Here is a 25,866-nt window from a genome sequence, read left to right on the forward strand (position 1 = left end):
TGTTATTTGATATATTCCAATACATTGTATTGATCACGACAGGAGGGGTTGAGGTGCGCGCTAACAGTTAAACACACAATAATAATATCAAAACTAAATACAAATTACTCATAAATTAAATATAATTAATTATACAAAATATAAATGCGGGTATACGAATGTATTTGCAATGGGGACGTTGATTTGCGAAACTTAGGCAGCACTTTCGATACAGCTCGACCAATCATCGGTTTCAATTAATGAGGAAAGAAAAAAGTTTTCTTTCGTCATTTGATTCAATAGATTTCCTGGCAGCTCAAAAAAGAACTAAATCATAGATGGCGTTAGTAAAACATTGTATGAACCTCAATACAAGGTTTTACTAACGCCATTAAGTATTAATGTTCATACAAGGATTTACTAGCGCCATCTATGATTGAATTATATGAACTGTCAGAAAATCTCCTATCATCCAATATGGCTGCTAAAACAACCAATTACAAGAGAGTATATCGAGAGTAGCGCCATCTGTTGTCATCTTTACGCGTCTATCCCCATTTTTCTTTACGCAACTGTGATTTTGATGCCAATATGTTTGATATACGTTTTACTTATGAATGTCTAACCTTGTCCATAATTACTCTACTATGTTCAAATTTATGAATGATTTATAAAAGATTTGACCTAGTTTCCATTAAATAGATTTTGCGCTTTCGACGAATTATTCTAATGTAAATTTTATCTTAAAATGTCTTTTTAATATGGACAAGACTAGTACAAACACAGTGTAAGTTTTTGTTGTTCAATAACTAATTTTTACACGGTGTATACAGGGTGCCCACAGAGAAGCCTCATGAAGAATTAAAGATATACTTTGCCTTCAGGTGTTATCACTGAGACACCCTGTAGAGTACAATCATAATATTTTGAAATCAGTATAAGTATTCAGAAAAGTGTAAATTAGAAATAGAGATAACTTGAAAAAACAAAAAGTGTCGATACGTCATAGATAAACTGTCATTTCTGTATAAAATTCGCTCGAAGTATATTTCATTAAATACAATATTAAATTTTATCTATAGTACTTAATAAACAATAGAAGATATTTTTAAATGCGAGGATTCTATCCTCTACAGTGAGATCAAGTAGAACAGTTTTTAATAAATGGAAAGTATAGTGTTGCCCTATACAGATGTAATTTTATAAGTTTTGTTCTAGCGGCCAGACCCCTTAGCATGAATTTTCATCGTGAACGTGTAGTAGAATTCATCGAGAAATTTTGTTTTAAAATATGAGCGTTTTAATGTATACAGCGCCCCTGGCGGTCGGTAGCAGAACTAAAATTTCCCTACAAAATTCATCGAGTAATTTTACTTCACGTTCACGATGAAAATTCATGCTAAGGGGTCAGGTCGATGGCCGCTTTACGAAAGTCACTGATAAAATTCGAGCCTGTATTAAAGTATTAATAATTACGTTGGATGTTAGGGCAAACGTCAATGTAAAATACTCTTTACCACAAGGTTATGAGACATTTTAATCAACCAATACGATTATTTTACTAAGGGCTGTAAATATCATTTGATATTTAGATTTCCTTTTTAAATATTACCTAAGAATTTTGGCAACCAACAAACACTTGTTAAAAATGCAGTGAGTGTTGTAAATTCATAATGTCATTTATTACACTTAAGCCACATTTAGGCAAACAAAAATATACTCATACTCAATACTGCATTTTTTCCGACCTGCCATAAAAGTTAACAATCTTACTGCTACTTTCAAAATGCATTTTTTCAGGCTCATAAAGCATTGTATTGAATTTAGGTACCTTTCCACTTTATAATACCAGTATGATTTTACTAGCTATGTATTTTACTCACTGTATTTTTACAAATATGTGCTCATATATTCCTAGCACCTATATCGATATCTTGGCTAAATTTTTATATGACTGTCAAAAATTATTGGTCGCTAAAATATTTCGATACTTTCTCTGAAGTTTGAGATTCCGAAAATATACAGATTAAAATATTACACTTTGTTTTGTAAATAAGAATATCAGATCATGCTAGAGAGGCTAAGTATTTTCAGTCAATGTATCCAATTCTTAGGTGTAATTTGTTCTCAAAAACAATGTTAGACTCTTTGTAATTGTATTTTATTTGATTCTGATGTCTTAACACATCAAAACCTAACCTTATTGAATATGGTAAAATGGCATACTATAAAGTTCATAAATCAATTGAAATTTAGGATTTTATTCGATACATACCTACACCTAAGAATTGGACATTGTGAATACACCAGAAAATATATAAATAAATAAAAATAGGTATTTTATTCTAGTCTTCGTAGTAGTATTATATGAGATCAGAGTTTGTCGGAATTCAGTAAATTCGAGACCTAGTTCATTCAATTTTAATAAGATCCCTGTAATTATTACAATTACGATTGATTTGTCAGGAAAAAATGTTACTTTAGGGCAAAACAGGCCCCTTAATTTTTCTAAGAATTCATTATTATGTTGTCTTCACTCACAATCATAAAAATAAGTTTTTTGTATGTATCTGGCAACCCTGTTTTAATTTGATACATCATTGAAATAATTACAGGGTCCTCCATTATTTAAACGATAGAATTTAATATTAACGACTTGTATCGACTCGTAAACTATTATTCATAATAATTGTAAACAAACAAACAAGATGACTACTTAAAACTAACCGATACGATTTTATAAACCCGTCATTTAAAACTACAAACTTCAATGGCATCAAAATCACAGATGTGTATAAAAACAATAAAAATATAGGAATCACATTGTCAATAATAGTAATAAAATTATAATAGTAACAATTAATAATAATCACAGGCTGAAGACAGAAGTCAATACTTAAATCTAGGGGGAATCCAACATGGCTGCCGCGGGGCCTAAGACTTACACTTTTGCTGTTCCGCTCAGTCGAATAATTGGAAACAGTCTTAGCCCCCCACGCGTCCACACACAAAATTGGTTCGGAACTAACTATGGCATCGTCACACAATTCCATACAACCACACATTTCTTTACCTACAATTCTTTTAGACTTTTGAACACTTTTCACCGTGAAAATTCTATGAACTAACACACCTGATGCCATAGGAACGCACTTAATACTGTTCGCATTTCGACGGTACAACTTAAGACTAGCAGTTAAGATTAGAATAAATAAAACGCAAACTAATATTAACGTCAACTTAACTATATAACTTAAACAGTCCATGTTTTCACTATGCAATTGTGACTTAATAGTACAAAAATCAGTCGCGGGAAAAAGCGGGTACGAAATCAAAGTACAAACGTAAGGTCGCGCCGGGAACACTACACTACACATACACAGTCCATAGATTAGACAGAGGTACCTACCACATACACTTATTACCATGGAGTATGGCTTTAAACCCAGGCCTCCTTGGAAGCAACATTGGAAAGAGTCTAGGCACCATAGACTATGACAGATGCCAACAAGGAGCCAAGCAGGCCTCGCGTCTAAAGCCAGAAAGGGACCACTAAGTAGAGAAAGGGACATATATATAAAGTGAGATACGTCCGCTTTTTCACGAAACTGACGCGTTTGTATGGGTTAAGGGCAGTGCTGTTTTTTGGGCTTCTTTAAGTTTTCCTCGTCGGCGCCCGATTTGGGCACCTCGGTGTAGCGCTCCCCCTTAAGCGAGACTATTTTGTTGTCTCGGTAGCGAACCATCTTTTTTGGCTCGATTTTGGGAGCCAGAGGCTTGTGCTCCTTCGTCTCGGCATCCTTGTCCACGTAGGAATAACTGTGAACAATAATATTTAAATAAAATAAATATAATCACGAAGAAAACAAAAAAAAACACGAGTTAGAATTCTAACCTCGTCGCCAATAATAAATAATCACATTGGCGACGAGATTAAGATGTCAATAACCCTCAATATCTCGCGAACCACATTACCTGTTAAATCCAAAATTTTCCCCAGTTACTTATTGGATCGAGGACCATATACATAATATAGTGTGGTTGGAAAAGGAAGGCCAAAGAAAGAATGTTGTGACACTCCTGTGGAATGACCTCCCACATACATTATTTATACACAACAGTATTTATACAATAAAAGTCCATAAAAAAGCATGGAATTAAAAACTGTGGTGTTTATTGTGCCACCAAAACGGTTCCCACTCAGCATGTGCAGTACTCACCGGGCAATAATCCGGCTCTTCAGCTCGCGGTCGTCGATCTCGGGCGCTCGAGCGGCGCAGTGCAGCGCGGCCGCCGACAACGCCTGGCCCTGCTCGCGTCGGTGTAGTAGTGTGGCGGCGGCCCGCTCGAGAGAGCCGTGGGCTATGGAGATGCAGTGCTTTATCTGTGGGGGGACGTGATTGGTTAACTCTTGGTGGAATTTTGCATTTATGAACAATTAAACGTCCTTAAGATAGCATTGACATGGCATCCCGAGAGCGGGAAACGTAGACTCGGCAGACTGCTTGAGAAATGGCAACGATCTATCACGAAAGAAATAGGCCAGGCGGGGATGTCTCTGAGCTGGCTCAAGATCGTAAAGAGTGGCGGCGCTTCACTTCAGTCCTTTGCTCGGCAGCGGAGATTGTAAATAAGTAAGTAAGAACAATAAATAAATAAAAAAATAATGATAAGAGAAGATTTGGAGCGCGTGTTTACAAACGAACTGTAGCCGGTGTTGGCACATATCAAAGGTGACTTAAAAGTGTATTGGCTAAGTTATGTGATTGCTTGTGTACCTACATCTACGAGGTGTTCCAGAAGCAGAAAAGGGGTGACTGCAAAGTCGTATAAAATTCATTCAGAATGTCCCCATGAGTGACCCTTTTGGCTCACTATAGCATATATGCAACCCCCTGTACATGAGTTACCTCCATGGTGGCGGTGTTGGGGAACATGTCGGCCAGCGCCCGCGTCTGCTCGTGCCACAGCGTGTCCGTGTCGTCCTCTAGAGGGCGCCGGTAGTCCGCCGCGTCGGATGAGGAGGATGAGTTGGAGTGTGACCTGTGGAGGACGGTTGTTGGGTTAGGGGATTCATACACGCACTGAATCACCGCGCGGATTACAGTACATTTTAATGTAACGTCGCATAGCATATAACCATCGCGCAATCAATACGCTTCTAACGATAGGTCATACATCAAAATCTATCAAGCCGTTTAGGCTACAGGAGGGAACAAAGAACCAGACAAACAGACATACATACATACATACATACATACATACATACATACATACATACATACATACATACATACATACATACATACAAACATACAATCGAAAAACATTACCCTCCTCCTTCGGCAGTCGGGTAACAAAGTACACTCACGTGCAAAGAAACAGTTCCACTTACAAAATGCAGACACCGAATGGCGTAAATTTTTTTATAACAATTAATAGGAATTTTGAGCAAAATATTTATGTTTTTAGTTGGTAATACTCTGGTGCGCCGATAAATGCACTTAAATATTGCAGAAGGTGTCATTAACTTAGTTTTTTCAGTTTCGGTGTAATTTGTTGATTTTTTGAATGGAACTTTTTAGACGACCGAATGGCGTAGTGGTTAGTGACCCTGACTACTGAGCCGATGGTCCCGGATTCGATTCCCGGCTGGGGCAGATATTTGTTTAAACACAGATATTTGTTCTCGGGTCTTGGATGTGCCCGTAAAATGGCAATAGGCCCGCCCCCTATTACATTGGGACTAACATACACTCTGGCGAAAAGTGGGTGCAGCAATGCACCTCTGCCTACCCCGCAAGGGAGTAAATTAGTACAAGGCGTGAGTGCGTGTTTTTTTTTTTTTTTTTTTTTTTTAACTAGGCATGCGAGCTCCGCTTCACCCTGTAAAGTATTAGCGTGCGATTCCGGAAGCAGGTCAGCTTCCTACATACCGAATTTCATTAAAAATTCACGTGACTAACAAAATTCATATGAAGAAACAAAACGTCCTAGGACCAAAGATTTTCAGAATAACCGGGCAAACACAAAACCCTATTCTTGTGCTTTGTCGTAGTCGAGTAATTTAATCTAGATTCATTCGTGACATAATTATCATTATCTCATCTGCATTCGTGACTTCATCGGTGTCGGATTAGTATAATTATAGCTTTCCCAAGACATGCAAAGAGAGTCATTAGGAATGCACGCATCTCAATCTCAATAAAAATTGAGGGAAAATTCATGCTCAAAGGTTAACTGGTAGAGAATGCGTAGTAGCATTAAGTTCGCCTTTGTACAATATTTTTTTATATGCAATAAATAATTTATCATCGCCAATTTATAATAATAATAATGCTCTCCCGATTTTAAAACAACATCCTAATCCCGCTGGCCTGTTGACCTTATGCAGAGTGGCAGTAAGAAACTTTAGGCTAATGCCGGCATTAAATCAATGTCTGTCTCTTTCTGTCCTTATACTGCCAAAGCAAGGCAGCTATACATCTGGGTCGAAATTAGCTAAAAGTTCCTATGTGCCACTCAGCGTTAGACAGGTCGCTGGTTCTATTCTATATCCTATTCTATTCTATTCTATTCTATTCAGGTCGCCGGTAGTGGCTGAATGAGGAAAGCCGAGGACAGAGTTAGAAAATAGTCTCCCATCTTTTACCAGTTGCAATGTTAGCCTTGTCAGACTATAAACAAAACTGCTAGGTATGTAGGTATATCTTAATTAAGTTGCAAGCCGAGGCACGACCTAACTAAACTAATTTCCGCGAGGAATGCAAAACTATCTGTTTGAGTTTTAGGTGTTGGCTAATGTAGTGATGCAGACTTCTAGTTCAATGCCGATAGACTATCGATTAAACTTACGTGTCGTGATAAGTACCATAACAGGCCACTGCCGGTTAAATAAACACCTATATGGCATGAAAATCTCCACCACTCCTCTTTGCAGAAGTTGCATGGAGGAAGATGAAACAGCTTCCCATGTCTTGTTACATTGCACACTCACTACACATGCATGAATAGTTGTAAACTAACTTAAGTTCATATTAAGTTTTTTTTTTCTTCTCTTTGTTATACTTAATAGTTGTCACATTAATGAGGAGCCTGTCTTCTACGACACAGGGCAACCTAATGTAGAAGCAGTGCATCATAAAATTTGTAACAATTGTATAATAAAGAAATTTTTCATTTTTCATTTTCATTTTTCATTTTCATTGCAAAGGCGGGGAGACACTACGATCAAAATCCTCGGATCTCCGGGGTCCCTCCGGGAAGTCATGAGCAACCTAGGTCGTCTACTGGCTTTCTGGCGTGAGCTTGGGTTGGGTGGCTTAATAGCTAGTCACCCCATAGGTATTTCACCCATAATGACCCACCTTAGAGGCTAAATGCGGAAAATCAGCTCGCCATGATAGATAGATAAATAGACTATCGATAGCGAAATAAAATAAATATGTGACTTCAAAGTCTAACTAGCGCTGCCAATACAAAAAAACACAACTACTACTATTTAAAAGCGTTTTTTCCCCTTATTTAAATACTTGGTAACTAGAAATATCTAAATAAATAAAATAAATATGTGGGGACATCTCACACACGGCCATCCGACCCCAAGCTAGGCAGAACCTGTGTTATGGGTGTCGGACAGCTGATATATCTACACAAATACATAGATAGATAGATACTGCATATAAATATCAATAACCAAGACCCGAGTACAAATATCTCTTTAAACAAATATCTGCCCCAGCCGGGAATCGAACCCGGGACCTTCGGCATAGCAGTCAGGATCACTAACCACTACACCATTCAGCCGTCAAATCTTTCAAGACCTTCAGATAAAACTATAAGAATCTAATAAGTATCATAGAATATTTGGGCAAAATCGCAAATTAAATATAAATTGCTAATATTCTTCAAATTAACTTCTCTAAGTAGTCTCTAAGTAGGTACAATCCAAAGAGGCAATCATGTTTCTGCCAGTAATCCATATTGGACCGACAGGTAAGCGCATTACGAAAGTATTGCTGCTTTTGTTTTTGTTATCGATTGTAAAATACCTTATTTAAGTGATTCTTAATGTTTTTTTTGTATATCGGTAGGTTAATTAAAATTAAAATATATTCTTAAATGTCTTAACTATCTAAGTTATATTATAAGTGGAAACTGTTTTTGGTTTAAGTTATAATTTTATGTCTAAATTTATTTTTTATATGTAACTGTTGGTTTTCCATAAATAAATAATAAATAAATAAATAAAACAATCTGGTCTTTGTGAAATGATGATAGAGTAATATTATGACTATTGACAAATAATTGGAATACACTCACGGGCAATGAAAAAATTCCGACACCAAACGACCCAAATTTTTTCAAACATATAATTTTCGTTTAATTAATAGCGTTTTGGTTCGTAGTATCCTGGAATATAGTAGCCCCGTTTGGAATCCTAGCTATAAAATTCATGTGAACAGGCTGGAACGGGTTCAGAAACGTTTCCTATATCACCTAGCCTACACAGAGAATAAATGCCGTAGCCTTGAATCGTACAGCGACCGCAGGAAGCATTACAAACTTCAATCACTTGAGGCTCGGAGAAGGTGTAACGACATAATATTCCTGACCAAAACTGTTCAAGGAAAGGTGGATTCTCCAGAAATTTTGGGAAAAATTAAATTAAACATACCACGCTCAGGCAGCCGACTCCAAAACAGAAAAACCTTTTATCTTCCGACATGCACCACACTACACGCTCAACACTCCCCTTTATACAGACTCTTAGCGACATACAATAGCGACCAGGACTCGATTGATATTTTTGGATCCACTGTCTCATCAATTAAGTACCAGTTGAAAAGTTTTTTTATGTAATGTATTTGTTTTCGCGTCTACGGGTTGTTTTAGTTAATTAAGTAGGTATAGCAATAACAGCACACAAATATTGTTGTGGTACTGATACTCTTATTTATACTGTAGTATGTAAACTTGTAAATAATTTGTTTAAGTAAGTAGCATAAGTTGTTCACTTATTAAGTTATTGGAATAGCACTAAGTTCATTTTTGTAAAAATTTAATTCTAATTTTTTATGCATGTTGTGCTCACTTCTAGTAGGGCTTATTCATTGTAAGGTAGTTAGGCAACTGTTTTTGAAAACTGTAAGAACTAAGCTCAGTTTAGTGAGCCAAATAAAAAAAAATAAAAAAAAAAATATTTAAAATTTGACAAAATATTATTGTTTTTAGTTAGTAATAACATGATGCTCTGTTAAATGTATTTCAATGTTGCAGAAGACGGCAACGGCATTAAGCTAGCCTTTTCCGTTTAGAAGTAATTTGGTGCTTTTCTCAGTGGAACCTTTTCATTGCTGCCCGTGAGTGTATTTAATGTCGATTTCTTGTACCTCCTGTAGGTTGGCTGGTAGAAAATGCTTTTAGCATTAAGTCCACCTTTTGTACACTTATGTTATATTTGTGCAATAAAGTATTAAATAAATAAATAAATAAATTAAAGCATTTGACTTTGACTTTAACAAACGGCTTTCACGGCATCACTAGCGAATTCTGTTTCCAGCCTCGCTTCTGATTGAAAATCGATAATTTAATATCTGTTTTAACCCTATCTGAGTTATGCAGATACAGCTTTTCACAGCGTCGCGGGTTAGATAACGTTAAGTTAGTTACAAAGCATAATTTCGGAAAGGTTTTCCGTTTAAAATCAATGTTTTTTTAGAAATAAGGAATTTATTCATTTAATTAATCCTTCATTGCATAAATATAAAAATAAGTGTACAAAGGGTGGACTTAATGCTACAAGAATTTTCTACCAGTCAACCCACAGGAGGATTTACCTATAGGTATTTACAATGCTCTTACGGTGAAGGAAAATATCGTGAGGAAACATGTACTTAAATCTAGATTCTAGACATAGTATACCCTAAGTGCGTCGATCTCATTAAAAAACGGCGATACGGCTCGCTACTCTATCACATGACAAATGTACGGCGAAAAACGGGTGACTCGCTTGCGAGTATGTACCTATACAGGGCGTTGCAAAAATGGTATACTAAGCCGAAAGGGGGTGACTCAGGAGGTCATTCTGAACCACTTTTGTTCTACGAGTTTACTATGGAGAACGAATATTTTTTTTCGCAAATTTCCAAACCTCGTAGAACAAAAGTTGTTCAGAATGACCCCCTGAGTCACCCTCTTTCGGCTTAGTATAGCCCTTTTTGCAACACCCTGTATAACCTTTGGACTACCCCTTCGAGGATAACCGTGAGCATAATGTATGTAATTAAGAAAGGTTAAAATCATTATGATTAGATAACCCGACAAGGTTACTACTATGTTCGGCCCATTGGTCAAAGGTAATTGCCTACCCATGGGTAAATGGTTACCGGTTATTTTTAGCTAAAGGGGTAGGCGGGTCAATTGCCGATCGATAAATATGTATTTTAAATTTGTCATACGTATGAAAAAGGACCTATTGCCAAGTTACGGGCAAATCTAAGACCCGTGAACAAAAAAAAACATAGAGGTACATACAGAATACAGACGAATTGAGAACCTCCTTTATTCGAAGTCGGTAAATTTTGTGTAAACAAATAAAATCTTCTTCTTAACTTGCCAGTGACAAACACTAGAGGTAGAATAGGGTTGGCATAAATAGATTTAGGATGGACTTTGGTAGATGCCATGTAGGTTATTGTCTGATGATGAATTCATGATACACAATTACACAGTGCATCATCAATAGAAGCTTTTAACATAATTGATTCCTACAGCTCTCCAAAGCAGCTTACCCGTGTCCGAAATTCAGCAATTTCAATCAACAAACTACCTACAGAAATTAATAACGTGAAATTCGGAACGCAGTGACCACTATATCTCGCACTGCAGTATCAATCTATTCTCTTTGGACCGGGGGCTCAAATTAATTCGGTTCCCCTACGACATAGCACGTATTGTTTGACCGAGAGTTCATTAAATGCACTGTGTAATGGACATTTGGGGTTGCCAGGGTTTACTTTTGAAAAAATCGGGGTTTTCTCTGTGTTTATTTATATATTTAGAGATTGCATTGAGTCCGAGAATGATAACTTTGCTTTAACTGGTGGCCCTCAATAAAATTGAAAAAAAATTACCACAGCATAAATTACAAATTATATTTTTTATTGGGACTGTAAGTTAAGTAATAGATAGCTTCTTATAAGGTAACGAGAAAGTTACATTACAGACAAAAAAAAATTAAGCGGGTCGGCCCTTGTACCGTTAGTAAGTATTTTTTTTATGTAGCCTGTGTAGTGTCCCACTGCTGGGCAAAGGCCTCCTTGTAAATTGACCACCGCTCCCGATCCTGTGCCTCCTGTTAATAAGTAAATAATTACTTTAAATTCTGTCTATACAATAAAATTGTTCATGTTGTATATTGCACAAAGAGGCATGAGTACAATAATAAATTGGTCGGCGGCGAATGGCGGTCTTATTACTCAATGTATCTTATTTCTTAATAAAAATCAAATGTTGTTTATTCAACGTAGAATTTTACATTTATTTATTTGTTTATACAATTAACGTCATGATATTTTATGACTATGTATCAAAAAACTAGCTGTTCCCGCGAGCTTTGCTTCGCCTTACAAAGTTTTCCCGTGGGAAATCCGGTATAAAAAGTAGCCTATGTTCTTTCTCAGGGTCTAGACCATATGTGTACCAAATTTTATTCAAATCCGTTGAGTAGTTTTGGCGTGAAAGAGTATCAGACAGACAGACAGACACAGTTACTTTCGCATTTATAATATTAGTTAGGATTAGGATAAAAGAGCCTTAATGAAATTTACAGTAGGTATAATAACTCTACCACCATTTCATAAAAGCTCTGTTAAAAGTGTAGGTATATCTTACACGTGGTTCGTGATAATAATATACTCGTCAATACTCGTGGGGGTAAAAACTCTTAAGAAACGAAGCTGATATCAGACGCTCACTGCTTTACCCCTGGCTAATTAGGTTGTTTTTTTCGCTTTCACAGGAAAATATAAAGTAAAAAATAAGGTAAGAAAACTAAAATATATACTAGTATTTTCCCCTGAGCTTCGCCTGCTGACGTTTTCCGATATAAAAAGTAGATACAGTGGCGACAAAGAAAACCTGACACCATTTCAGTAGCAAAAGACACTCAGAGGTGTCGGGTTTCTGTGTAGGCGTCTGTACTATACACACTGTTGAAATAAAACCACAGGTCTGATAGCTTGTCGAAAACTATGTACTTAAATACAAGTTTACGTTTCTCTCGCATCTCGCATTTCTCTCGCATACAAAGTGGTGCCTCTAGCGGAAACTATCATGAAACTCTTGACAGATAATGTATGTACATGACAGAAGAAAACGAAAACCTTTTTCGCTAACGTGAACTGCAAAATCCGTACTAGACGCTCAGTGTTTTTGCGTCTACAAACATACAAAAGTGCTAATAATATTTCCTCAGTATAGATTTTCTGTCTACACCTGGCAACACAGGGGGGGACAGGTGGGCGGTACGGAAGGGGAGACCGTTGCTAGGCAACGCGAGCTTTCAAGAGCTGAAGCTTATATTGAAAACAGATATTTCACAGACATAAAGGGCTTTGAGTAGTTGTTAGCAGCTTTAGTACAAATGTGAAATCAAATTAATATGAAATTACTAATGTTAGTGGGTATAAAACTGAGGAGGACTAGGGGGGAGTTTTATCATTGTCCCTAATTGCCACGAGACGCTTCGGCAGGTCAGTGTAACCTGATAGACAGCGGTGGTAGCTCAGTCGGTAACTGTCCGCTTCTCATGACAGAGTTTCCGGTTCGAATATGCAATGGTATGTAAGTACCAATGAGTGCTTGGAATTGAATTTTAATTTTTTTTAATTTTTCTTTATTTGGAAAACAAACAGCTTATACTATTACATATTATAAATTAACATAAGGTTTACACACAAGCCAATAAAGTTTTCACACCTATTTTTTTTTTACAAAATACTCAGAACATCACTGAACTGCTTAAGATGCATAAAGTTAAGAAGTTAACAATCAACAATATAATTAGGCACTTATAAAGGGTGTTGCAAAATTGGTATATCAAGCCGAAAAGGGTCCACACAACTCGTTCTGGAAAAGTCATTGGCGATGTCAGATTTGGGCGCACGAATAAAAAAAAGTTCCATACAAAACTTAATCCATATTTTATTTGTAACTTTTTTGGCAACCCTAATGTTTTTTATGTTAGCCCTGGTACCCCACTTCCGTATAACTACATGTACATACATCACATGCCACGCGAGCACCTTATGACCCTAGTACCCCACTTTTGTATAAGTATTAGATATAGCACACACCGCGCGCCGCATGACCTCCTGGCTGGCGGACACGGCCCGTCCCTAGTACATTTTTTTACGGTTTTGTATCTTTACCAACCTAAAGTACTGAATAAAAAATTAGGACAGGTATTAATATTAAACATTTAACATACCTCTCCAATCCAAAAGTAGGTAACAGCAATATCCTCCGGTATTGCACTGACACAATAACGACGACACATTGTTTTTGTCATTCACTGCTATCACTTTACACTTAATTCCTTGGTAGGTAGGTATTAAAACGACCTTTTAGCGAAATAATAACTTAGCACTTTCACTTTTTCACTGCTCGCTATCAAAAAAGTTCGATGACGCAACCACACTAAATTTAGAAGAATAGAATACTACTTTATTGACTTAAAAACAATTTACACAAAAGTTCATTATTATTCACCGTAGGAACCTCACGCGTTCAATGTGTCGACCTTGTTGCTGGATACACAGCCTGGTGCGTCGGCGCACAGAATCCACCGCGCGACGGATCATGGGCGGGTCGATGCCGGCAAAAGCATCGACTATCCGCTGCCGCATTTGCTCTTCTGTGCCACACTCGACTGCGTAAACAGGTCTTCACGTGACCCCACAAAAAAAAGTCCAGCGGCGTGAGGTCCGGTGAGCGCGGTGGCCACGGGATCACGCCCCCACGCCCTATCCACTGTGGGAATCTGGCGGCTAAATAATTGCGCACTTGTGTGTTCACGTCGATGACTCCGTGCCGGTCGGCGACAGGCCTCCCTCCTGGGTTCCGCTCGCGGACCGAGCCAGTCGTGTGCAGGCGGTTCACCACGCGACGGAAGCAGGGGTACGAGGGCAGGCGCCTCGGTGCTGCCACATCCACATATCGGTCCCTGTACAGCTCACGGGCTGCCCAAAGGTTTCCGCGACACTCCCCCACACACATCACCATGTCGTAGTATTCAGCGTTCGTGTATTCAGCCATCTCGCGAAAACTTAAAAAAACACTAACGACTCGCGATGTCGCGATGCACTTTGCAAATGAAGATTTTCTTTACACTAGTAAACTTTTTCCCGCCAAATTGAACAATTCTCTTATTGGATATTATGCAAAAGCTATTTGTCTCTTTTTGCCACAGTGATTAGGCAATGCAAAAACAATAGCATCTATCTTTGTTACGCATAGACAGCCTAAAAGTAAGTAAGTTCGCTATTGGCCAAAGGGTCATAAAATAACCATAGCACAACTCTTTTCTATCTTATGGGATACCAGAATAAAATATGAAATCCCCTGAAAACAGCCTTGGCTTGGTTGATTGATTTATGAGCATGTAATACATACGTCCTACGCATCCGCATTGACGGGTGTTTTGTAACTCACAGAAAATCTAACTAACTAATCTAAGTTGCTCAGGTAACTTCAGGAGTACCTACCTACTATTCATAGGACGAATTTCGTTGTTCTTACAACCTACTAGAAGAAATACCTACCAAACATCAAAAAAATCTGAGGCGGGCGGGCGGCGCGGCATTTTGTCAAACGCGGCGGGCGGCGATGTCCGCAAAGCCTTTGCCGCCAATACCGCACCGCGCGATTGTAGGTAAAACCAATACCCGTATTACATTTGAATAAGGTTAGTTTTTGTCTGTTTCAGATGTTTTATTCATTTGACGAAACGCTCTCGGTTTAATTAAAGTACAGATAGGTAGCATGTTATTTCATAATTTCATTATTCATCAAGTAGATAAGGTGAAGTTGGCTAATGCGGAAAATCGGGTAAGTAATTCCGATTTCTTTTAAACACAGCCATAAGGTACAAGTGGGTTATTCCGAATTTCGGAAAATTCCGATTTTTGCGGATTTCTTCTAAACGCAGCCATACTTTGAACCGTGGAACCATTCACCTTGATGGCAACTTAATCTTCTACTGCGCTTGGGTTGACTCAGGGCGCTAGGACCGAGCATCATCATCATCATCAGCCAATAATCATCCACTGCTGGACATAAGCCTCTCCCAAGGAGCGCCACAACACTTGGTCCTCGGCCTTCCTCATCCAACCACTACCCGCCACCCGCCTAAGGTCGTCAGTCCAGCGGGCAGGAGGGCGTCCCACGCTGCGTTTGCCTGTTCGTGGTCTCCACTCGAGAACTCGTCTACCCCAACGGTTATCGGTTCTTCGGCAGATATGACCAGGCCACTGCCACTTCAGCTTGCATATTTTGACAGCTATGTCGGTAACCTTAGTCCTCTGACGGATAACCTCATTTCTGATACGATCCATCAGAGAAACCCCAAGCATAGCTCTCTCCATAGCACGCTGAGCGACTTTAAATCGGTGGACCAGTCCTACCGTCAGTGTCCACGTCTCTGCACCATACGTCATCACTGGTAGGACCAAGCGTGAGTGCTAAAACGTAAAATTTGTAAAAAAGTACAAATTTCCGCATTTTTGAATTTTCGGAATTTTCCGCACATTGGTAATTAAGAATTCAGATAATTAATTTAACTGATTGTTTCTTCATCCAAAAGATTGTCGTATTTGTTCACTATGTTCGGAATTTAAAAACCCTAGCAAATTTTTTTCTGACTTTCCCGGAATTAAACGACAAGGGTTATTCCGAATGTTGGAACATTTTAATATGAAATTCTGTGGATCGGGTAATTCCGAATTATAAATATCATTATAAATGTAAGTGCTTCTTGTAAGTGCTTCTGGGCAGTTGTAGGCAATATTTTGAAATAAGTTTTTGCGAGGTTATCGCTGATCGAAAAATACATATGGTCCTTTGGCTTAAATAACCTAAAACTCATTTTAAATCTCATTCGGAATTACCCTCGTGCAAAGAAAAAAAATATGAGCTTTTGAAACTAAAATATTCACGTATTCCGTGGGATTGGTATGGTTGATGGAGATAAGTATGTTAAGCGGTGTTTTAGGTAGTATATTAAAGTATGTGATTGGATACAGCATGTTTAAGTACTGCAGACGGGATGTCCACTTTCAACATTTCTGCGGCTATCAGATCAGAACTGGGACCTTTTCATGCCATGGATATCTGTAACTGAGAGTGGGTCCGTACTGTACTTATGGCCAGCTTATCCGGATGTGTGTGAGACATTTATCGTCAGTGGTTGTTAGCAAAGGCTATAGCGTTTGAAAAAACCTCCCGATAAACCTGACACCAGCGCAAAAAATGGCCTTCTGCTGAAAAAATAAATGTTTATGAAAAATAATTAATAAACCATACAAAATACTTATTGAATAACACCCAGATAACAAAGATCAAAATGACACAGTCATACTTTAAATATGACAGCTAAATAATGTGGTTATAATTCAAAATAAAAATTTCAGGTACAAATCTTTTACTAGCCAGGTGAAGCTGGGTTATTCCGAAAGGTTTTTGGTCAAGTTCGGTACATTAGTATTTTGTCACATTATCAGAAAAGGTTAAGGTTAGGTAAGGTAAATTTTGAGTTTAAAAAGTTGATATTTTTTTTCATTGCACGAGGGTAATTCCGAATGGATGCGGGCAATTCCGATTACATCTAAAAATTAGTTTTGAGTAGTTCATTTAAGCTAAAGGTGCATATTACTGCATATGTATTTTTCTATCAACTTTAACCTCGTAAAAACATATTTCGCAATATTGCCTAGAACTGCCAAGAGATAGCTTTTACAAATTCATTATTATAACCCGATCCACAGAATTTTATAGTTAAATGTTTCATCATTCGAAATTACCCTAGTCGGCTAATTCCGGAAAAAAATTAGCTCACAACGTAGTGAAAAAAACGACAATATTTTTGATAAAAAAACAATAAGTTTACCGATAACGTGCCGGTAATTCCGGAAATCAAAAATGCGGGAATTTGCATTTTTTATTCATTTTACGATTTAACACGCACGCTGACAAAGTTGCGATTAAGGTGAATGGTTCCACGGTTCAAAGTATGGTTGCGTTTGGTAGAAATCGGAAACAATCGGAATTACCCGATTTTCGGCATTGGCCGACTTCACCTTAAATAATTGGATTCATCATCATCATCATAATTTCATAATAATACATAATAATAATAATACACTGCTGGACGTAGGCCTCTCCCGAGGAGCGCCACAACACTCGGTCCTCGCCCTTCCTCATCCAGTCACTACCGGCTACCCTCCTAAACTCCTAAGGTTGTTATCACAAAATTCATATGAAGGGTAGGGAATCTCGTTTTTAGTAAGCAGGTAAGTCACTTCTTGTAGGTACGAGTCTGAGGGAATTTTATCTCCTTAATCCTTGATTCCTAAAAACAGTTTATTAAGTAAGTACTTACTTAATTTTGAGTGAAGGCGCGGCGCGGCGGCGGCGGCGGCGGCGGTACCGTAGCGTAGCGGCTTCACTCAAAGAAGGCGGCCGCGGCTAAGCGGCTGTACTCAAAGAGGGCTGCCGCGGTTCGTCAAAGCAGTTACAAATGCACATTTTATTGTTGATAAGGTAGGTACTTTGATTTAGTCACATCGCAGTGCTAAGCATTAGATATTTTTACCGCGAAATGTTTATGAAATGTTGTTTGTAGAGTTAGGTATAAGTATGTTGTGCGTTAAATAAATAAATTAGGTAATTAATAACATAAATGTTGCAAGTAAGTACTTATTTACCTACCAACTACGTAATCTAAGTAGGTAATGAATGATAGTAAATGATGAATTTGATTCTAGGTAGGTAATTACATTTCGTCAGCACGCAAGCAAGTAAGAATTTCATCTCCATAATCCTTGATTCCTAAAAAGTTTATCTTTTTCCCTAATTTTAGGGGAACGAGAAACTGGGGTAAAATGGCATTGATTGTCCATGATGTCCTAGTAACCAGAGACGAATTCAGTCAATGAAAAGGTCGGATATTGTACATTTCAGTTGAGGAAATGCACTTGTGTTGACAAAAGGCTTAGCTTTAAGGACGAAATGCATGTTATTATGCTATTTCTTTCTATTTCACGCGAAGGCCATTAACAACGAATACTTTCTTCTCACTCACGCATCATATTAACACATACATAGACAATTAGACATTAAAATACTTTAAAGTAATACAAATAAAGAAGTATCTATCTCTCTTTTACTTCATAGATAAGTTATATCTTTTTTCTTTTTCTATCTTAATAATGTAGTTACATTTACTAGGACAATCTGAGTTCATTGGTTCTCAAAGTTTTTTCAGGTAAAGTGGATACCGTAGATACGTTGAGGTAGGTAAGTACCTACTTCTTCTCCTAAGCGTGTCGGTGAAAATATTAGAGCTGAACTAGGGTTTATCACTGTCGTGTTGGTATTGGTTATGATTATGAAGGTAAAAGTACGTATTAATACTCAATACTCACACTATGAAAGTAAGAAGTAGTAATTCACTCAATCGAATCGAATTCGTGAATAAAATACCTACAATAGTACATTGCACATTGTTCTGTTACCTAAGTGGTGAAAGCTTATTTAGAAGCAGAGTTATCCTTAAGTACCTACATCACCAAAATATTCCCTCACGTCACTGTGCTATGAAACGAGCTCAATGCCTTTTTTCATGCAATTCTTTCGGTGATTATCAGTTTGAACAAGCGTCGCGTGCGTGGGACTGATTACCAGGAGACCATTATGCGCTGCTCGCGCGCGAATTCTTAAAGTTGGAGAGCCATTGGTCAAAAGTAATAAATTTTTATTGGTTTGCTATTGGTCAAAACTCTCGTCTCTCTTTTTATCTTCTTTCTATCTTTGTTTAATAATGGTTTAGATAAGATAGTGCCTATGGGATACCAGAACCAAATAAATAAATTACCTGAAACTAGCTTTGGCAGAACCCGATCGTTGGGGAGATATGATTAATTAGTAAGTAAAGTACACACACCTGCATTGACCCGTGTGTTGCGCTCGCGATGAACAGAAAATCAGTAGGTAGCTATGAATAGGAAGGAAATACGTTATTCTTCTAACTAGATCAAAGAAGTTCCGCGGCGCGGCGCGGCCCGCGGCCCGCGGCGCGTCAGGCGGCGATATCAAAGCCAAGGGCGGCGGCTTTGACAAATGCACATTTTGTTGTTATTTAGGTACTTTGATTTAGTCACATTGCAAACTTTTAAGCATACACAAGTGTAGTGTAGACTGTGTAGTGCTTTTACATATTTCTGTCGCGAAATGTTTGTTGTAAAGACAGTTTTTAATTTATTTAGTACCTACTATGGAAGAAATAGGTAGGTAAATTTATTGTGCGTTAAAACCAAGTGATAGTGGGTAAGTGTGATTGTGTTTATCAGAATATTCGGGATGTTGGATGTCGCACGTAAGTACCTACCTAGTTACACGATTAATTTGATTCTAGGCTGTAGTAGGCATTTGTAGGTACCTATGACGTAAATTATCTTTGTTTTACATTTCCTGAACACTACATGTAAGTACTTACTTAAATGTAGCTAAGTTCAAATTCTGTTGTGAATTAGTTTTCCCTACTTTTAGGGAAAAGAGAAAATGGGGTAAAATGGCAATTATTCAAATTTTGTGCATGATGTCCTAGTAACAGAGACAGAGTTCATTGACATGTAGGTCAGTGTGTCTTGTAATCAGCTGTTTTAGGGTTGTTAGACCACTTTTTTTCTGCGTGATTTTTTGAAACTTCAATCGTCAATAACTCGAAAACGGTAAACTATTTTGAAATTCTGATTTCAGTTTCGGGCTTAGATATAACATGCTGCACATGCTGGTTTAAGCTTGATATACCCTTTTTGCAACACCCTGTATAATAATTATATAATTAGGTATATTACCCATGTACTATGTATTTATATGATAAGTTACTTACAGACAAATCTACTACTACGCTATTTTTAAGTTAGTAATAATTTTTTTCTTAAAATTAATGAGTTTTTCGCTAAATATATCAGTTATATGATGTGATTTATTGTAACTTTCGCAAGCTCTTATAGCGAAGCGGTTTTTAGTATAGTTACTACTACAGTTTTTAATAACAAAGGTCTTTGGATGGCGGGAGTTGCCTTTACAGTACAAAGCCATTTTACCAAGTAGGTATGGACTGTCAATATGGTTGTTGATAATTTTGTGCAAAAACATCTGGTCTCTCATGTCACGGCGGGTTTCAAGTGAAAGAAAAGAGTTGGTATCGAAATTTTTAAATTTATATTTTAAACGTTTAATGAATTTATTTTGTATTCTTTCAATATTATATATGTGATTTTGGTATTGAGGGTTCCATACCGTCGATGCATATTCAAGTATGGACCTAACAAAAGAGTTAAAAAGCAAGATAAGAGTGGTGGGGCTTTTAAAATCTTTACTCTGTCTAAAAATAAAACCCAGCATCTTATATGCTTTTGCTGTAATTATATCGTAGTGTCTCCGGAACGATAATTCACTATCGAGGTGGACTCCCAGGTCCCTCACCTCGGTTACCCTTCTTAAACTTATATCTTGAAAATTATAGTCATATAAAATTTTGTTTTTTTTTCTTGTGAAAGATATGACACAACACTTATCGATATTAAGTTTAACTTTATTTTTATTGCAATACTGTATTAAATTATTTAAATCTGCTTGTAAGTTATGACAATCGTCTAAAGAACTCACCTTCATAAATATTTTCGTGTCGTCAGCGTATAATAAAGAGTCGGAATTATTTAAAATATTAGTTACATCATTGATAAAAATATTGAAGAGAAGGGGGCCCAAGTGAGAGCCCTGGGGGACACCAGAAGAAATAGGGATAAAAGATGATAAGTATCCCTTAATAGAAACTGCTTGCGACCTGTTCCTTAAGTAAGAATCTAGCCATCTCAGTAGGTTGCCGTGTATACCAAATAAATCGAGTTTTTTAACTAATATATTATGGGGTATTTTATCAAAAGCTTTTGAATAATCGGTATACACGGCATCCACCTGAAATCCGTTATCCATAGCATCCAATAAAATATCTATGTATTCACACAATTGAAGTACAATGTATACTATCGCTCATTCGATGAAGAGAAACATCGAGAGAAAACCTGCATACCTAGATTTAGCACATCTAGATATAATATGAACCCACCAACTCGCAGTGGACCAGGCAGCGTGGTGGTAAATGGTCCATGATTAGGAAGGCAGTTTAGACCTTAAGCACAAAGGTTTCATTCGAGAGAGCCAGGTGTAGGTATTAACATCCCTGCAGATAATATTATACACAGAATTCTCTAGATTTTGGTCCCATAATGAAAAGTACACTGGCTAAGCCGCTATGCTAAGGACACGAATTCCAAGATACATCTCAAAGAAACAAAAATAAACACACAATTCACGGAACACAGACAGATACAAGCGACAATCGCATACCAGCCCTATTTTCTCGTTAGGGTTTTCATTTCAGTAAACAAACCTGCACAAAGTTACATATTGAAGCTGGAATCAAAACTCAAAAGCCAGAAACAGTTCAACTCAATTTCGCAAACAAATTCTTTTCCGTGGAAACTCAAATTATAGCGCTGTCAGATCCAGGCTAGCGCTCCGCCAGTTAGCTCTTTGATATACAGGGTGCTGCAATATTACAGGTGGGGAGTTATTAAACATACTAGATAACTAGATTATTGTGGGTACAATAGATGTTGTTGGCAGGTCTTTAAAAACCGAGTCTTTAAAACGTTGTTTCTTTTTTAACAACTTCAAAAAGGAGGTTCTCGATAAGACTTGACGGTGATCCCGTGTTTTTTTTATGCATATTTCATCATACCATTTGTTGTTTTCTATGGGACGAAACTATATTTTATGAGCAAACATGTCTAGCGTAAATAAAAAAGTAGTCATAAGGTGTTAAAATTTCAAAATTCACTCGAAATTAACAAGCAGGGTTCTAGATAGTTTGTACGTGGAAAACCGGCCGGCAAATTGATTCTATCGATTGAGCAAAGATAGTTGAATTATGTATCAGCTTTGCAATAAATAGACAGAAAGATACGAGCTTAGACTCGTTCACTGCTGGACATAGGCCTCTCTCAAGGAGCGCTATCATCTATAATCTGTACTCGGTGTTCCTCATCCAGCCACTACCGGCTGAGACCCATGAATCTTAGGTCGTCGGGCCAGTGGGCAGTCACATTTACTCAATCGTGGTCTCCACTGGAAACCGTCTAAGGTAATAATAATTATGAGGATGTAAACTGTAGTTAACTAACATTCGAACAACAACTTGCTCTGCCTAGCTTGGGCTCGGATGTCCGTGTGTGAGATATCCCCACGTATTATTATTTAATTAACTTTTAGACCACAGAATCTTTCGGATAACGAACGTTTCGGCCGCAAATTTTACGTAGTTTGTAGACGAAATATTTGTTGGGCAAATCATTCTGAGGGCCAACAGGTCATGGGTCAATCGGATTAAAAACTTATTGCACAGTAAATACCTATATTGCACAATATTATTGTAGGTCTAGGGTTCGCCTTAGTTTCGGTAGAAGTACCACTTCAGTGGCAAATTATTACATTTAGACACAGATACCTATAATATTTCCATTAAGAATATGGAAAGATATAAGGTATCATTAACGTCTATGTATTTTTAGCCACGATAGACATCTAAGGTCGAGGCTACATAATGGGGGGCGAAGATAGTATACTGGGTGTTGGTCACGTGACTAACCAAGTGTCTATGGAAAATGAATGTATTTTTTTGCAAATTTTGACATTCTGATTTTATTTTCGGGCTTAGATATAACTACCTAACATGCTGCACATATAGGTTTCGGCTTAGTATACCCTGTAGATAACAGGATGTTTGCAACACCCTGTAGATATAAGTAGTTTGGTTCAAAATAAATGAAACATTGTAGCTTAGGCGGTAGTGAAATGGAGCTGAAGGCCGCGGGTTCGAATCCCGCGCGGGGCAAACATTGATGTGACGGGCGCTTGTGTTTGCCTGGTGTCTGGATGTTGTTGCTCTATGTATAGGGTGCACAATCTGACAAATATATCAGTCCGTTAACCCTTTTACGGGCTCTGAAGAATACTTCTAGCCCTTTTAGAAAGTTGAAAACATTGATATTTAAAGGACATGACTACCAAAAAGAATCCTAGTTATAAATAACTATCATCATAATTATTATCTCAACAAAAGGTTCCCCACTCAGCACGCGCGCAAGTACTCACCGGGTGCCCTTGTTGGCTGGCGGCAGCATCTCCGTGAGGCTCTGCAGCGTCAGGCTGATGCGGTCGCTGCCAGCCGAGTCGTCTGCAGAAGAAACAATCATCCTATTAATGGGGAGAATAACTAAATGCTCCTTAGGCGTGCCTGATTCCCCAGTTCTAATTGGTTGGTTAAGTCGCCATTTTTTCTCCCCAATAATGTAATTGGTCAGAACCTGAAAGGCACACTCGATTGTGCTGCCAAACTTTCACTTGGTTTTGTTCCTCATTGTCTAATTTTTTGTTTAATAAGCTATGCATAATTTCTTCTTGAAGCTTTGTAAAAATTGCCTATTAGTATTAAGTGTAAAATTATACATTTCACGAAGATTGTGTTTGACACCTACATGATAAGAAGACGAAGGGATGTGGTGAAGAGTCCACAAATCTCTAGGTTTCCGTTTTGTATTAACTAATTTGATATTTAATATGAACCCCACAATATCTATCCAGAAGTTTTCACAAGTAGAAACACTATTACAAAGTATTTTTTCCTATTTTTACACTCACATGCAAAGAAATACTTCCACTTACAAAATGTAGACGCCAAATGGCCCCATTTTCTTTTATTTAATAGTTAATTAGAACAAAATATTTACATTTTTAGTTGGTATTATTCTGATTTGCCATTAATACTTATTTAATATTGCAGAAGGCGTACTTAAGATATGTTCTGTTTAGAATTAATTTGGCTATTTTGTCAATGGAACTTTTTCATTGCCCATGAGTGTATTAATACGGTAAAAACTCACCATGGGACAGAGAGTCAGTCTCCCCGCGGCTAGTCAGCTCGGCTTCCAGCTCCAGCACCCATGACAGCACCAGGTCGGCCTCAATGCGGTCGAACTCCGGCACGTATGCTGCCATCATCTCTATGAACCCTGTGGAGTGGAGGTGTGTTCAGTAAGAAGTCTGGATGTTCATATTGTGGGTGAAAAGGCAAAAATGACTTTCTAAGCCATTTTTTTTTGACATTAGGCTTGTATACCTTGCTGAACAAGGAAAAATTAGCTGATTCCAGCAATGTATAGAACAGTTTCAAAAAAAGTTATGTATTCATTTTTGCCTTTTCACCGTCAATGTGATGTTGGGACCAAAGTATCTTTTAGCTTTCATAGAAGTCAAAAAATTTGGTAAGACCAGGCAGTACAGGAAAATGTCCTTACCCTTTTCCATTTAAAGGAAAGAAATCTACAAAAAAAAAGTCTAGAACTAAAGTTGGAAGTAAGGAGGTACAAAAACCTTATTCTGAGTGCATGTTTTTTGTTTTTGTGCAGCAAACAGATCTCCAATGTAAAACAGTGAGAATATTTAATAAAATAATTTTACCATTAAAAAAGTACCATACTTCCAGGAATTAAAAACCAAAAGTTAATGTAAAAAATATTTAAAACAAATATCTAAATTCAAATTACCAAAACAAAGAAAGAAAGCATCCAACACAAACTAAATATTAAAAATGAATGAATTTATAAGAGAACAAGTATCAAAACTAACAACTATTGTTCACGAAATACGAAACCATAACACAAAAACGGGACAATGCCCTTTGCAACATCATTATTACTTGAATAATAGAGGAGCAACCATTGGAAACAAGAAAACTAAACACTTCTAGAACTTATGAGGTGCAGTTATTGTAAATACATTATTTACGCAATTAAAAGCGCCTAAGCAACTAAAATATAATATGTAAATGATTTCTAAATAGTTCTCTTACCTTCTACATCAAAGCATGGGTCCTGCGAGGCTTCTTCCAGGATAGAAATCACATAAGAAAGGACTATATCGTCAATGCCATTTAAATCGGCAGATGGGATATTTCTTGTGATAAATTGAAATAAACTCTCCTTCACTAGCGATTCCTGTTGCGCTATGGAGCTCATCACGACACAAAACACGATAAATTCACGTAAAACACACGAAAATGTTTAATTTATTCACAGCTAATTTATTCAGTCAGCCGAAACTGTAAAAGTGAAGGGAATAATTAATGTTTTCAGTAATGCAGCTGTGTTTGGGGATGCAACCAGCAAGGGTAGCTGCCCGGAGCGCACTATAGCTCGCTTCAGGGAGCTTTTTACAGGAAAATCTGGGACCTGCGATGAAAAATCAATACAGCACTTTTTTTATAAACAACTTTTGACGTTTTAATGTCAGCTCGAAAATTTGCAACGGTTCATGCTCAAACAGCCAACATCTATTTATTGACTTTGCTATATTGGTTTTTCATACACATAGCTTTAAAAAAAATATGATTTTACATATTAATTAACATTATTTAATCAATCAGAACTACCACAAATACACAAATTAATTAATATTTAATTCATAAATTATACTTTGTAAACA

General features: G+C 37.4%; 1 protein-coding gene across 1 annotated transcript; it reads right to left on the minus strand.

The window, feature by feature from the left end:
• Nucleotides 1–25,668, minus strand: LOC105392384 (CUE domain-containing protein 2). Its single transcript, XM_038121681.2, has 6 exons — nucleotides 25,235–25,668; nucleotides 24,267–24,395; nucleotides 23,479–23,560; nucleotides 4,890–5,022; nucleotides 4,200–4,363; nucleotides 1–3,798 (listed from the first exon to the last, which is right to left on the minus strand). Exons 1-6 carry the CDS (start codon nucleotides 25,398–25,400, stop codon nucleotides 3,606–3,608), a joined length of 867 nt encoding a protein of 288 aa, XP_037977609.1. The 5' UTR covers nucleotides 25,401–25,668; the 3' UTR covers nucleotides 1–3,605.
• Between the last annotated feature and the right edge of the window lie 198 nt (nucleotides 25,669–25,866).

This window comes from Plutella xylostella, chromosome 30 (genome assembly GCF_932276165.1).
Source record: "Plutella xylostella chromosome 30, ilPluXylo3.1, whole genome shotgun sequence".
NCBI lineage: Eukaryota > Metazoa > Arthropoda > Insecta > Lepidoptera > Plutellidae > Plutella > Plutella xylostella.

Coding starts and splice junctions, on each gene's coding strand:
- LOC105392384 (XM_038121681.2), bottom strand. CDS start 25,400: ATGAGCTCCATAGCGCAACAGGAATCGCTAGTGAAGGAGAGTTTATTT. Junction 24,396..25,234: donor CCCATGCTTTGATGTAGAAG/GTAAGAGAACTA, acceptor TCCACTCCACAG/GGTTCATAGAGATGATGGCA. Junction 4,364..4,889: donor CCAACACCGCCACCATGGAG/GTAACTCATGTA, acceptor GTCCCCCCACAG/ATAAAGCACTGCATCTCCAT.